The 15,035-nt window shown below is 37.7% G+C and overlaps 1 protein-coding gene across 5 annotated transcripts in view; it reads left to right on the forward strand.

Annotated features, from left to right (window-relative positions):
- ANO3 (anoctamin 3) overlaps positions 1-15,035 on the forward strand; it is a 183,491-nt gene that overhangs the window by 135,932 nt on the left and 32,524 nt on the right. For all 5 annotated transcript variants that reach the window (XM_065839113.2, XM_065839115.2, XM_071808824.1 and 2 more), the window contains 4 exons: positions 1,670-1,791; positions 3,016-3,150; positions 9,315-9,411; positions 14,202-14,262. In XM_065839113.2, coding sequence (XP_065695185.1) covers positions 1,670-1,791; positions 3,016-3,150; positions 9,315-9,411; positions 14,202-14,262 — 415 coding nt within the window. The remainder of the gene's footprint in view (positions 1-1,669; positions 1,792-3,015; positions 3,151-9,314; positions 9,412-14,201; positions 14,263-15,035) is intronic.

The raw sequence follows: 15,035 nt of genomic DNA on the forward strand, positions 1-15,035 counted from the left end.
AATCCTTTTTTTTTACTTTTATGAGCCGGATGTTGCCTGTGGAGTTCTTAATGAGAATATCAGTTATTCCAAGTTGTTCTAATTAGTTTTATTAAATTGTTTTAGCCCACCTACAAAATGTTCTGTATTTCTAATATAGATCACTTGATCAAAGTTAGGGAAACTGGTTAATTATTTGCCATTTAGTCCTATCTGAATAATTCTGGATAACTTCTACTTGACAATATCTTCTTTAGTGGGTTAAAGTTTACTGAAGACTGTAAACCTGGGAAGTAAATGGAAAACTTGTGTTTGACTTCAGAGGGTTTTTGGACAATCTTTATGCATTGAAAAGAAAAGCAAGTCCTACATCTACAGTGATTTGAAAGGCTGGTCCATAGCTTGGAAATTGCAGCTCTGAACTCTGTGGTTGCTCAGGCTGAATATTGTGACTTGATCTCGTGTTTCAAAGACCTGACCCTCGCTTTACAAATTGCTGAGAGTCATTTTTCATATGGTATTAATAATTAAATAGTGGGGATGTAGAGAAGGAGTAATTTTTTGATTAATAATTAAACATCTTTGTTAGCACTTCAGCTGTGCTTTGCTGGCTTTAGGGAAAAGCTGGCCAGACTACCCAAAAAACCTCCAGGGCTTTCTTTGGCTGTGAGATCTGTGCTGTCATAACTATTCTGTCATATCTGTTTCATGTATACGTTCCTTTGTTATGTCATAAGCTGCTGTTTCAAAATTTCAGTTAAGGTTAATGAAGTCATATTTTTAAGCCAGTCTTACCTTATTTGCTGCTTGCCTGGTACAAAGGGCAAGTGGTTGAACACTGACAATTTTTTTTGTGTATTTATTTTAATCACATGAACAACCAAGAGTGAAAATGCAGTCCCAGTGTGAACGTTAAGACTTGGACCCTATAATAGATAAACAGTGTAGAAAAAAGCAGAAGGAAAAAAAGAATATTTAAAAATACTTGAATACCTTATACATTGCACTCATTCATCCAGGTGACTGTCAGAATAAGTTGGTATTCTGTTCCTAGGTGTTTCTAGATGTTGCAAAGGTCGCACTGACATTTTTTGTATGATTCTTCGATGAATTTAATGAGAAATTAGTAGAATTGGATGCTTGGCTATGTTTAGGTTTGTATTTTAACTTGTTCTTAAACCAGAGGATCAACAGATTGCGACAAGTAAATAGTGTTCTTTCAGTTGTGGGGATTGCTCAAGATTTAAAATAAATTATGAAAATCTAGATGGCTAAATTACCTGGGTCTATCAGGGACAAGAATCTGTCTGATTGCTGACTCTGAAGTACTGCTCTGGAGATCTCTGCTCTCCTCCCGAGAAATTATTTGGGTCATTTGCAGTTATTTGATGAAAGATTTTCTTTACCATAACTGAGTGGTGGGGACTTTTGAGAGGAAAATGTTCAACTAAAGGACATTTTCTGCTTCAGAATAGGAGTAAAATTACAAATACAAGAGATTCCGCTTAGGATGATTCTAGTGAACCTGTGTGTTACCTTTCAACTGCTGAGCATGAAGCTGTTCTTTCATAATATGAGACCTATTTACTAAAAATAGTGAACTCATTTAAAATTTTATTCAAATACCTAATAGATGTTTATCTTTTCCATAAAGCCTAGTAATATACATTGATTTCTTTGTGTTTTTCAGGGAAGCCACAAAAGCAGACATCCCATCAAAACACACGGGGCTCAGAATCACAGACACCTCTTATATGAGCGTTGGGCACGGTGGGGAATGTGGTACAAATACCAGCCTCTCGATTTAATCAGGTATTAGTACTTTGAAGAGTTGCTTGTTTCTGCAATGCAGCTAACCTGGTAACAGTGCATAAACCATACTGGCAAATTCCTTGTCCTTATACTTTCCTGTAACGTTTCACTATTAGGTATTATCAGATAAGACTGGAATTCTTCAAGTTGCTTCTTTCGGGTGGTCTTTTGTGCAGAGCTGCTAATTTCAAATGAGAGTGCAGAAAAGGCACATAGATCCAGCTGCTTGACAATTTGCAGTGTGAAACTTAAAATGCAAACCCATGCAGTGCTCTGCTGATCGGAGACACTTGCCCCTCATGAGAGCACCTTTGAAGACAGACACTGTTACCCATGTGGACAGTCAGAGTTTCAAGATCCAGTGGAGGAGAAATGCAGCTTGATTGTGACATTTCCACAGGGTTTGAATGAACTTCTGTTTATATATTTTGCAGTTAATGTAATAGATTACAAATTGCAAAACAGAGAAATATATATAATTGAAGTTAAATAACTGTAATGTTTGGTTTTCATGCTTTCCTCGTCTTTGACATCAAATACCAACAATTCATTTTATCTTGCTGTCAGTTTTTATTCCGGGTATGACAGTCATAACCAACCACTGTGCCCAATATGGTTCCACTGAAGGCTGTGGAACCCAGCTCTGAGCTGATCAAATAGTACCATCAATGACTGACTTTTTGGTTGCTTCTACTTCATCTCTAGCAACTGATAGCCAAATGTTGAAGAATTAAAGCTCAATATTCAGCTTGTGGGTTTAGTCCATTGGTTTCTCTAGCAATAATTTGAAATATGTCATATTACGTGATTATCTGTTGTAAAAGCTTTTTCTAATGGAATACTTAGGTCATACCAACTTACTTTATTCCTTTTCAGAAATTGTGTGTGTGTGTGTATATATATATATATATATCTGTGTGCAAATAAAAAGTCCTACATTTAGTAATGTTGAAACTAGTACATCTACTTAGTCATTGCAAGGACATGAAAATTACAGAGCACCTCAGTTATATCCTTATAAAATATACGTTCTGGTAAGTCTGCAATTAGTGTCAGTAGAATATTATGCCAGCCTGAAATAAAACATTTCAATAAACTGACAATAATTTTACCATAAACTTGTAATGGTAGTTCCTCATTAGAATCATTCCACTACTGTGAAGATAGATAAAGATTGCCGTAAGTTTTAACTTTAAACAATATATGTGTTTCCTTTTCATGTAGGCGATATTTTGGTGAAAAAATTGGACTGTATTTTGCCTGGCTGGGATGGTACACTGGAATGCTTATTCCTGCTGCCCTGGTTGGGCTCTTTGTTTTCCTCTACGGATTATTTACAATGGATTCCAGCCAAGTAAGGTAAAATCCTATTTAATAACGTCTATAATAGCCTGTTGAAAATTAGCAACAGTCTGGCACAACTTAGATCATCATACTTTTAAATGTTTTTCAGTTATGGTAATCATGTAAAAGTAAACAAATGGAACCCTGGGTCCTTCAGTCAAGTGTTATCCACTTTGTATATCTGTTTTGCATCAAGCTGGATGCTTACCATTTACAGCAAGTATCCTTACCACGGCATCTGCAGTGATTCCCATTCTGTCTGTGAGGAAAAACAGGAAATACTGGTTCTAATGTCATAGGTACTGAAATGGTTGTCGTCCTAGTCAAGGCTAACAGATGAAAAAACAGTCAGACATACTCCCTCTTTACCTCCATCTTGCCTCTAACATCCAGAGTGTAGTTCAGTTGCTAAACTTCAGCTTAATTTTGTCCATGCCTTTTCTCCCAGTGTTAAAACCAAGCAAAATTCTAAACTGTGTCAGTGTAAACTGGAACTAGGAGACCCAGCTTCAGGGATATTACAACCACATGGAATGAACTGAGTTTTGAAGTCTCCCACCATTGTAATTTTGCTCTGAGAAGGGTTTTTGTCTATTTAGAAATAGTGATGAAGGTGCTTAAGTTAAGTTCCAAATGTATTTTTAGGGACTTGTTTCAGAGGACGCACCCCCTATTACAAAGTTTTCCATTAGATGTCATCAGACACAACAGTATCAGTGCTCTTAAAATTGCAACTGTTCCTCCAAGCAGTTTGGATGCTTACTGAGTCTGTAACCAGAATGGAGTCAAATTTCATAGGAAGTGGTATTTCTCAGTCTTTGAGCAGAACTATTCTAAGTTTTCTTTATGGAGTTGTCTCTATCTTCTTTTTCACGGTGGGTTATTATATTCTACAGCACTGTAATTAAGGTTTTTTTTAGGCTTGCTTTTGTACAGCAAATTCCTGAGAGACTTTACAACTTCAAACTGCGTTAAATGCAATTAAATGCAATAAATGTATCAGCCAGGAAACTATGATATCTTTAGGATATTTTTCTCTGTATTAGGATTGTTTAGCACAATAAATGTCTGTAAAATGCAATGAATGTAAAGTAGAAGATCAGTCTGTTCTTAGAGCACAGGGACTGTCGAACAGCAAGTCTTTCGTCATGTGTACAACGGCACAGTTCCAACCAGGGAGGAACAAGGGGCCATAATCTACTATTTTCTGGGTATATTTTAATATTTTGGGCACTCCTTATGGAGAAGAAACGTGTGACACTCCCCAAGAGAAAGAACAAGGTTTCTAATAATCCAATTTTTTGAAACTGTAAGCTATTATGTGCTTGTATATGTGTCATGCACTTCTCCGGAGAAGAGTTTGAGATACAGCTCCTGCTTAGGTCTCTTAACAGAGAGATGCGATTACCTTTCTTGTTGAGGGTTGCAGATTATAAATCGCAGGAGAGCAGAGGCAGACTGACTTTTATGTTTTCCTCTCCTAAGTTTCTCCCTGTGGCTGCGGTTGAGTAGCTGCAGACAGAATTCAGTTTGCTCCCCATGGAGGCTGTTTGTGTGGGGTCCCATCCCAAGGTGACTCAGTGTCCTGCTGTGCTACATAGAGCACCAAGGTGCCTGTCAGGACACCATTCCAGAGCCTGAAAGTTAGGTGACCCACTGTATAAGACCTAGATGGTATGAGCAAAAGGGAGTATTTGTATATTTTTTTATAGTTAACATAAGCCAGTGTTCATTTAAAAGTACTGACAGAGGGTGGGTTGATGCAGAAGCCCTAGTTGTGTGCTCTGAGGCTGCCCCACGGCTGTAATCTGGATGTGTTAATTCTGGGCAGAAGGTCGTCTTTGCTTTCGATGGTGTGAATCTGTGCGATCCCTCTACTTACTCGTGACCCAATAATGTCACATCAGTGCATTGCTGTGACCAACTTAGTAAGACCTGCTGTGAGACGTGGATTCAAGAACACAAGTTGATTGTGACTGGCCTTATCAAATGTGTGTAGATGTTTTCAGTATCACCTTGTGCATTTAGGCAGTTCTAAAGGCTGCTCCTTTCCATATTTCCTTGTTTAGCCTGGAAGAGGTTAGTGAGGGTTAGAAACCTCCTACCTAGGGCAGACAGGAGCCATCCATTAGCAGACACACAGGCTGCACAACCTAAATGTTCTTATTCTTGCCATATTCTGGGGCTGTGGGATTATTTATCTAGTTGTTCTGCAATCATTTAAAGAAAACTGCTAGATAAACATCTGTAACAGCTTTAAAATATATAATTTCATTTTGAACGCTGCAGCTACCGCAGTATGCAAATACAACATTCAGCAACCGTCAGGAAGGAATGGAGTTGTGTACATTATTCTGATAAAATCTGGACATCGGAAAAACAGTGACAATTAGGACTTTAAACCCAGTCCCAGGGCATTATGACACATTGCCCCAGATTCAGTATTATTCAGTGTAATGCTACTTCATGTGAGATAAGTTTTATCCTATGTGATAAGGAGTCAGTTGATGTTAGGAAGTGTTGATTTACGGCATGATAAAACCTGTCAAAACCCCCTATTTTTCTCCTGTCTTGTGTACCACAGAATTTGAACTGACAGAATTGTTTTCCTCGATGTCCCTTCACCTCTCAGGCACAGGGAGCAGCTGTGAGCTCCCCTCTAGTGGCTGCAGGCAGAAAATGATCGTTTTCTTCTTCCACTAAGCTCCAGCACAATTTCAGCAGATGAGGAATAAGCAAATGCACAAGCCTACATTACCGTCCAAATGTTGCTTCCAATGCCAACTATAGGATTTGTGCAGCAATAGTTCAAGGGTTATGCAGAAAGATGTCACATCTAAGAACTAGTTTGTCTTGTTTATGACTCACACAAGTGCCTGCCTCTGCTCTGTGCTTGGGATCTCTCCTCATACCAGCTGGCTGTTTATGTGTATGTGTGTATATATGTATATAAAATATAAATTTATATAAAAATATATATATCTTAACCTGTGCTGGGGCCCCATCTGAGCCTGTCGTGGGACTCCCAGTCCCTGTACCCAGTGTAAAGGAAAGATGTTCTGTGTATTAATTATAATAGTTCATTTGAAGCTGCCACAGGCAAGCTGGAAGTTGAGTATATTCGCTCCCCTTTGGTGGGATCCTTCCTTCTTTCCTAGGGTGAGTGCCTCCCTCATGCTGCCTTTTCCCCCTGTCATAGTCTCTCCTCAGTTACCGTTTTAGGGAAGCTACACTTTCGGATCTGCTTGAACCACTTGATGCTTCCAATGTATTCTATGGGGAGGAGGAAGGTGAAATAAGAAGTGAAGATAAAAACCTTGCATACACTCTGTGGTATCAGGAACTAGACACAATTATAAGCAGCTATCCATCTATGTCCCATGTTTAGAAACAGAAGTTTCTCCATTCTGCACTGTTAGGGACATTTTTCTTTCCTATCACAACTACATAAGACAGGCAGTGTTACTGAAAGCACGTTGGAATGGTGGATGTTGTTTTTCTTGCCTGGGTTTCAAGTAAAGCTTGATAATACTGTGGTTACCAGAAGCCGGCTCTGAGGTCTCCCCAGGTACTGAGATTATAGCATCGGCAGCTCATTGCAGGATTCAGTTCCGAGACGAAAGTAACCAAGAGAGAAATCCAGAGAATCTCTGTTGAAGAAACTCTGTGGTAGCTTCCAGAGTATTTGGATTGCATCCATAGGGCTCAGGCATGCAGAAACAAAAATTCAGAACATAAATGCATATTTCTTGTTTCATACACTTTTAAATATTTGTTGTATGTATTTGCCCTCCCTGAGCTAAACTGTGAGGTGGTTGTCATGTGGGACAGCTTAAAGAGACCCTTAGAAATGCCTTCATCTGGGTTCTTTTCTTTGCCATATCTATTACCTATCTTTATTCTGAAATCAGATGTCAAGCTATTGCATGATGATTGGTCTATATAAAAATAAAGCTGGTGTTTTTAAAGAATTTGGTTTTGATTAGTTTATACATATCATTAATTATCACTGTTTTAAGTTGCCCCTTTGTCAGTCAAACAGAACAGCCAGGCATGAATGCCAGATAGCTTGAGGTGTCTTTGCACTGTGTACTGTAGTTAGATTTCAGATACATAGGCAAGGACCTTATTTTGTTCTGTTACATTGGAGATTTGAGTTGCAGTAACAGTTAACATAGCACCTGTCAGGAACATTTGTGTAACAAATGTTACTGCCTTTGCAGAGTAGTGCTAAAGCGTGTGACTTATCACTGTCAGTATAATTTTGTGAAACTTAATACATTATTAAGAACAAACCAAGATTTTAACTCAAGGTATATAATAAAGAAAAGCTGACATTGATAATGTTGAGTTTAAATTCAAAGGACAGTACAATTCGGCCTTATGTTTGATAACAGTTTGTATTATTGCCAAACCATTATAACATATTGTTGAAATATGATTTTCTGTGCTTAATCATTTGAATGAAAACGCAAGCAAGAAAATTCTCTGATGTGATACCCGGTAAGATTTCTGTTGCTCTGTGACTCTGAAATGACTGGCTCTGCTCATTCTGTCTCAGGGGTCACTTAGGACAATTTCTTTGTCAGATCCGTGTTATGTTGTAGGGTTTTAGTGAATTAGTGATTCTGATATCACGTGAACAAAGATTTTAAAAGTGGCATTGAGGCAAACAGAATCTTTTCTTTCTATTTACTGTTATGTCAGGCAGGATTTAATAGATGCACTCATTTGGAAATAAGCATAACATTCTGTACAATACGAGAACTGTAAATTCGGCTTTTATGAGTAGGAGTGGAAAGCGCGATGTTTATTAAAACAAATTAGTAGGGATTTCCTGGCATTTGTTTTATACTGCCTCTTTCCTAGTGTGTCATAGAATCATTTCAGGCATGTCAGGGAAAGGCGATTGATGAGTTTCTTTGGGATGCTTACTCACTGCAGTAAAAATTTGCCTTAAAATTCATTTTTACACTTCTCTTAATTCTCTTTTGTCTTTGTCAAGATACTTAATTATGTACTACATTTTTAATATGAATGGTCCTGGTGAAAACAGTGACTTCATCTTCATAAAGATTAGGATCATGAAACGTCAGAATTAAAGTGTGTGTGGTGTTTTATGTTTGTTTGTTTTTAATTAGCTCTACACATAAGTTCCTCTGTAGGAAATAAAACCACGAATGCTTGAAATAGCGCTGCCAGAAATCCCTGTCAGTGGCTTTTTATGTGTGACTGGCTGATCTAAGTGTACATGTGAACATCCTGTGGAACAGACCTTCAGCTGATACAAACTGGGATAAGTTGACTGAAATCAGTGTAGTTACACTGGTGATGTTCATGCTCCTAACGTTTGGTATCTTCTGTGTCACTCAGAAAAATATGCAGTAGATCGGTTGGGGCCCTCAATTCCAGAAGGACAGGGAACTGCTGGAGAGAGTCCAGCGCAGGGCAACAAAGATGATAAAGGGAGTGGAGCATCTCCCGTGTGAGGAAAAGCTGAGGGAGCTGGGGCTCTTTAGTTTGGAGAAGAGGAGACTGAGGGGTGACCTCATTAATGTTTACAGATATATAGAGGGTGAGTGTCAGGAGGATGGAGCCAGGCTCTTCTCGGTGACAACCAACAGTAGGACAAGAGGTAATGGGTTCAAACTGGAACACAAGAGATTCCACTTAAATTTGAGAAGAAACTTCTTCTCAGTGAGGGTGACAGACACTGGGACAGGCTGCCCAGGGGGGTTGTGGAGTCTCCTTCTCTGCAGACATTCAAACCCGCCTGGACACCTTCCTGTGGAACCTCAGCTGGGTGTTCCTGCTCCAGCAGGGGGATTGGTCTGGATGAGCTTTTGAGGTCCCTTCCAATCCCTGACATTCTATGATTCTTTGAATAATGTTTTTTCTTCTTTATGATATTTGGGAGACAATGGGATATTTAGAAGTGTGAGAACTGTAGCACAATGGCCAAAAATATTGCATACTACTCCAGGGTCCATAGTTTTCAGGTAACTGGTTTGATATTAGGCCTTTCAAGCCAAATATTCACTTTAAATTTATTGAGCCAGTATTGTAGTTTGGGCATGCTGCTAACAAATAGAGACCACAAACTGCACAACCTCAGACAGAAAATCGTAAGAATTCTAAAAGCCTTTTTATAACCTTTATTTTCCTGTCTTGTTCTAAAGCAAGGAGATCTGCGAGGCAAACGAAACCATCATGTGCCCTATGTGTGAACGCAATTGCACGCTACAGAAACTCAACGAAAGCTGCATATACGCCAAGGTAATTATTGTCTTATTGCTTTCAAGATTTTTGTCTGAAGGTCCACTTGCATTGTGTAATAGCTACACTCGTTTCAGCAAAGATTTGTGCAAAATGTGTTGTTTCTCTACAGAGAGGTTTTTTTTCAGCCTTTGTAATTCATGTTTCTAATAAGAGAATGCTCTGAAATGATCAGAGATAATTCTAAAATTTGTTGTACTTTCTGCGAGCATTTCCTTCCCAAATCCCTATTGTTTTCATCAACTTACAAAGTCCCCTGAGTAATAAAGCCTTTTTTGGAAGCTATTTCCTACTTTATCGTATCATTAACTTTTTAGTTTCCCTTGCTTACTTTGTAATTGAATTTCTGCTCGTCCTAAAGGAATTCTCTAGTATAATGTGCCTTTGTTGTGCTTTACTCTGTCAAAGTAATGCAAAGATTTTACACAACTATGTATTTTGTTACAAGGATCTCTCCTTCAAACTTAAATAATCACAAGTACCTCTGTATACATGCAGTATTTTCAAGTGAGCAATATATTTTGATGTGTGGTATGTTCATAATGCTGGAAAAGTAACCTTAGCATTTTTCTTGGAATTCTGTAGCCCATAAGATAAATCTTGCTCAGAAGCAATTTGTAGAATGTGATTGTGTCTGGGCCCTGGCATTACAACAACACTGCAGCAAGATGAAAGACAAAATCGATTATGTGTTAGATTTCAAAATTCTGGTTTTGAGTTTTATTCAACCTTTCGAATCTGTCTGTAGAGGAAAAATGTGAAAATATTTATAACAATTATTTATATTTAGATTTTTCCAAATTTAATATTCTATTTTATAATGCCAAAATTAAAAAGTGCAGAAGTTGTTTTGTAGCAACAGCAATAAATACTGTTGAAAATGTTGTACTTAAGCTAAACTGGTTTTCGTTTTCAAATACTGCCATAGCTCTCTTGCAGAAAATGGCTCCATGAGATTTCTTTGTAACTTTTTAAAACTTGTTTTTAAGGCGTGTACTGAAGGATAGAGCTTTCCTAATTGAATTAACATTATGCAAACTATATAAACCATCCCAGAAATGCCTCTTTTTAGAAGATGACAAGTTCCTCTTCAGCAGTTCACTGTGGTTTAACAACAATTAATGCATTTGGCATTGTGGTTGGCATTGCTTTAACTTTAGCTCCTGTTATTTTGACATCCTCACTCAATAAGCAGCAGGTTTTCTGTCTTATTTATATGTACACTGACATCATGTGCTTAAATCATGCAAATTTCACATTTAATGTCACATTGTGAATAATGCATTGCAGCAGAAAAAAATGTGTCGGTCCACCCCTACTTCCATGTGTTTTCAAACCAATCCCCTTGAAACCAAGTCAGATGACAACCAGGGAAGACCACTTGTGTTCCATCTTCCAGGCAACTGTTCCCAATGTCTGCAAATATTATGGAAATTCATATAAGCTCCCAACTTTTCCTGCCAGTGTTTTTACTCTGAAAAACTGATTAACCTTAGCTTGGAACACAGAAAACAACCAAAAAATTGTCTCCTTTCAGGATTTGTCTGTTCTGGATCTCCCCCAAGTGGGGAAGAGAGAGAATTCTCTTTGGGAAGAAATAGAATTGCCAACTGGCCGTTCAAATGGCAAAGAAAAGGAAAACAAACAAACGAACAAACAAACAAAAACCAGGGCCACCACAACAACAGCAAAACCAAACCAAACTAAAAATCAATGAGATTTTTTATAGTTGTGAGGTAATAAGAGTAATGCCTTCCCTCACCATGTTGTCTCTAAAGAAAAGTTCACTGCAGCTTCACTCGTTAACCTCTTGCTAGGAAACGTACCCAAACACTTATCAGCACTTCCACTGGATTTGCACCCAAATGAGTGAATGAAAACAATCTGTAATGTTAGAAAACCACAATCTGTTTTCAGATTAAATGCTCCTTTGTACTTTCTGAAGCACTGTTAGTAATATGAGTAGAACTAACATATTTAAAAATAAGGCATTAGATCTACTCTCTGGGAAAATAAAATGACATTTCCTTCTTGATTTTATGTTCCTTAGATGGAGCTCATCAGTGTTTCCCTCTGGTTTTGTTGTTGTGGGAACATAACTTATTTTTCTGTCTTCTTCCCATACAACCAAAGAGCTGATAAGCAAAGGAAGCTATTCCTGATTCATGGGCACCGACGTCTAATTCTGGAATATGTGTTTTAATTCTTATTCATTCAAATAGCTCATTGTATCCGGGTACATAAGCATTGGGTTAATTAAGAAAAGTGAGTTCCTTTAAGTGAAGTTTGTCTCCCCAAACCTGCTTATGTCACGGGACCTGCCTCATTTGTGTAAGGCCTTGTGCTCATATTCCATGTTATTAAAACTGCTACCAGGGTTTCTTTCTTAAATATCTGCCAAGTTTCCCTTTAGAGGAGCACTTCAGAGAGAATGAACTAATGCCAGAAAAATTATATACTTCAAGTGTTTTTCCTGCCAAGTTTTTTGTAAAGCTGGAGACAAAATACAAAATATGCCTTTATCCTTCTTGTTACTGCTCATTTCTTTCATCTCCTCCCTCTTTATTCAATTTCTATTTAAAAATGCCACACTGAAGTTGATAATTTGAGGGAAAGGCAGATAATACCTGAGCTGTACCCTGAATTGCCAAATGCCCAGGCTGTCATTCACGTCCACATTCAATGGACTCTTTGATCTGTGGGTGCTCAACAAAGTGCACAGGGGCTCTTTGGGCTGGTCCTGCTCCCAGCACTCCTTGTCCTCAGGCCCTGGGGCAGGGTGTTGATTCAGGGTGGATTTGAAGTGCCTGAAATGTTGTATTATGTGATGATGACAACATCAGTCAGGTATGCTGATAGACCAGCACTGATTCCTTCAATGTTTCACCTCTGTTTGGTCAACACCAAGTCTCAGAGCACGCATTTAGCCTTTAAAACAGTCAAATCTTAATTCCTGAGTGTAATGCTGAAAGGCTTTTGCCCAAACTTTATAAAGACATTGCTAAAAGTAGAAAACGTAACTGGTTCCCTATCTAGCAATCAGTGTTAATTCTGCTGGGTTAAGTTCGCTTGGTTGATTCATTCTGTATTTCCTTGGACAGTTACGCTCTTTACTGAGTGGAGTATCCAAAATCACATCCTCACACAGATCTGCATTGAAAACTGAAAATGTTCATCAGATTTATTATGCTGCCTTTGCTCACCTGTCACATTTTCAGTCTCATCCCCATTATGTTTGTGTTTTCCTTCATGGAAGGAAAAGAAAAACAAAGCAAAAGATATTCGTGTGTACAATCCATCCCACTCTATGATTCATGCAGGGAACATACTGGATTTATTGATTTCCAATACCAAATAGTCAATTCCTATTTCAGAACCTTAAAAAAAAGAAGAAGAAAAGCAGAACTGACATACAGATAGAGTATGTGATATTTTAATAATATTACAATATTATAATAATTTTACTCAATAAGAAATAAAGTAGAGGCAAGCAACACTGTTGAAGTTTTATGCTTTCCTGAGGTGGTTTTCTAAATTTGCGAGGCAGAAGCACTAATGCCAGCCTTCTCTAGAAGAACAAAATCTCTCGGTAGGATGAATTGTCCTTGCAGTGGCAGCTCTTACAGGAGCAGGTTGGGTGACCAGCCCGAAGGAGAGGATGATACATATCAAAGCCATTGGCAGCATTTTCCTCTCTCTTTAGATCTTCCTTCTAACATATGGTGATAAGTTAGTTAGCACGCATCATCATGAAATAATAGAGCATTTTTTTCAAATAGGAATTTGAAGCCTGTGCTTGGCTTACTAATGCTCAGCAATATCTTAAACCACCTTTCATTAGGAGAAATATAGGCCTGTTATCCCTGCATAAATTACATTGATGTAAATTGGCAACCTTAAATCTATTGAAAGAACATTGATGTTAATTTCAGCTTCCTAAATACTGTTTTGTATTATGGCTTCAATATTAGAAATTCTGGATTTTTGTAATATAAATTGTGATGTCTTCCTAGTAAGTGAGACACCAGATTCACCTGATCAGATGCCTAGAGTGATCCATAGGCATGTAAAGACTAATTATTACTCATTTTCTATGAATAAGCCTTGGAATTTGCTGTAGAATTCTTACCAAAAAATCTTAGAACGAAGAGTAAGATAAGGGATAAATCCAACAAAAAGAGGAGCATTCATGAGGAAAAATTCAGTGCCCAATTTAGAATTATGTTTGGGGGTGAGGTATTTAAAATTTATTTAATGTTTATTGGAGTTTACGGGCACAATTGTAAGGAGGAGAAAATGTCAATAATTTGAGAGGTTGAGATGTCTGGATAAAATGAATATGTACGATTCTTACGTGCAGAGAAATTGCAAGATAGCTTGGGAGAAGAAAAAATGGGATCAAAAGAGACATTAACTAACATACAGAGGAAGAGAAGTAGAAAGACAGAAGGTATTTAAGCTTATAAAAAACTTAAAATAGTGAATTTTGAGGTTAAATTTGTCCCAGCATATAAGAACAACTCTGGAGGAATTTTTAGCCTGCTTGGACATGGACAGAGCAACTTCTAGTGTCTGTGAAACAAATAGACTGGAAATGGATGAAGAGATAGTCTGGAAAACCAGAGGTCAAGTCCTACTGAAAGGCAGAGTAGTGGAAGAAACATACAAGAAGGATTTATTAGAATGCTTCACTTTTGGTTTCTGGCACCAGCTACGTACTCTGGGATTCTTTCAGGCAAAAAATAAGGTGACAATGTTATTTGATCATGATGTACTTATTTTCTATTCAGGTTACACATTTGTTTGATAATGGAGGGACTGTCTTCTTTGCTATTTTCATGGCAATTTGGGGTAAGTACATTTTTATTTGTTTTGTATTTTTAGTCCAGCTGATCCTTTTATGTGATTACTGAGTAAAGGGAGATTATAGCTCTTGATAAAATTTGAAAAAGGATTATGATTTTGCCACACAAATTTTTGTTTTCCTGTTTTCATCAACTTCAATTTCTATGCTAGTAGTGGATGAAAGTATACCTTTTATCATTAATGTAATGACTGTCTTTAGCATCTTAAATATCTTTAAGCCTGAATTTTATATCATGGAGGCAGAAGGCTTTTTAGAGGTAAATATGCAGATTAGTTTACCAGAGTCAATATAAAAATCACATCTTGCAGAGAATACTTAAAGCATAAATGAGAACGTTTTTGTGGGAGCTAATTAGAGAATACAGGAAATATTTAAGTGCTTACAGCACTTAAAATATTTATATTCAGATTCTCAGTCTGAATATCTCATTATGTTCATATTGACAACCCAAACATCATGCCATGGGGCACAAAGCCAAGCAGGGTGATGCCCACAGAGGCCACTGCTGAACAGGAGTTATCAAGAGCAGTCTTGTCTCTCTTGGAAAGTCAGTGTGATAGTGCCATACAAGACAGATGTCATGGTTCCAGCATGAAACGTTTCATGGAATTAGCTTTCACTGCAGATAGTAGTATTTTGCTCCTGGAAAGTAGGGAAGCCTGGTATTAGAACAAGAGATAATTTTACCAGTGTAAATGTTTGTCTATGTAAACCCTGAGAAAATAACATCGGTTCACAGGCATACAACAGTCTGAAA

Source organism: Patagioenas fasciata, chromosome 5 (assembly GCF_037038585.1).
Source record: "Patagioenas fasciata isolate bPatFas1 chromosome 5, bPatFas1.hap1, whole genome shotgun sequence".
In the NCBI taxonomy this organism is placed as follows: domain Eukaryota; kingdom Metazoa; phylum Chordata; class Aves; order Columbiformes; family Columbidae; genus Patagioenas; species Patagioenas fasciata.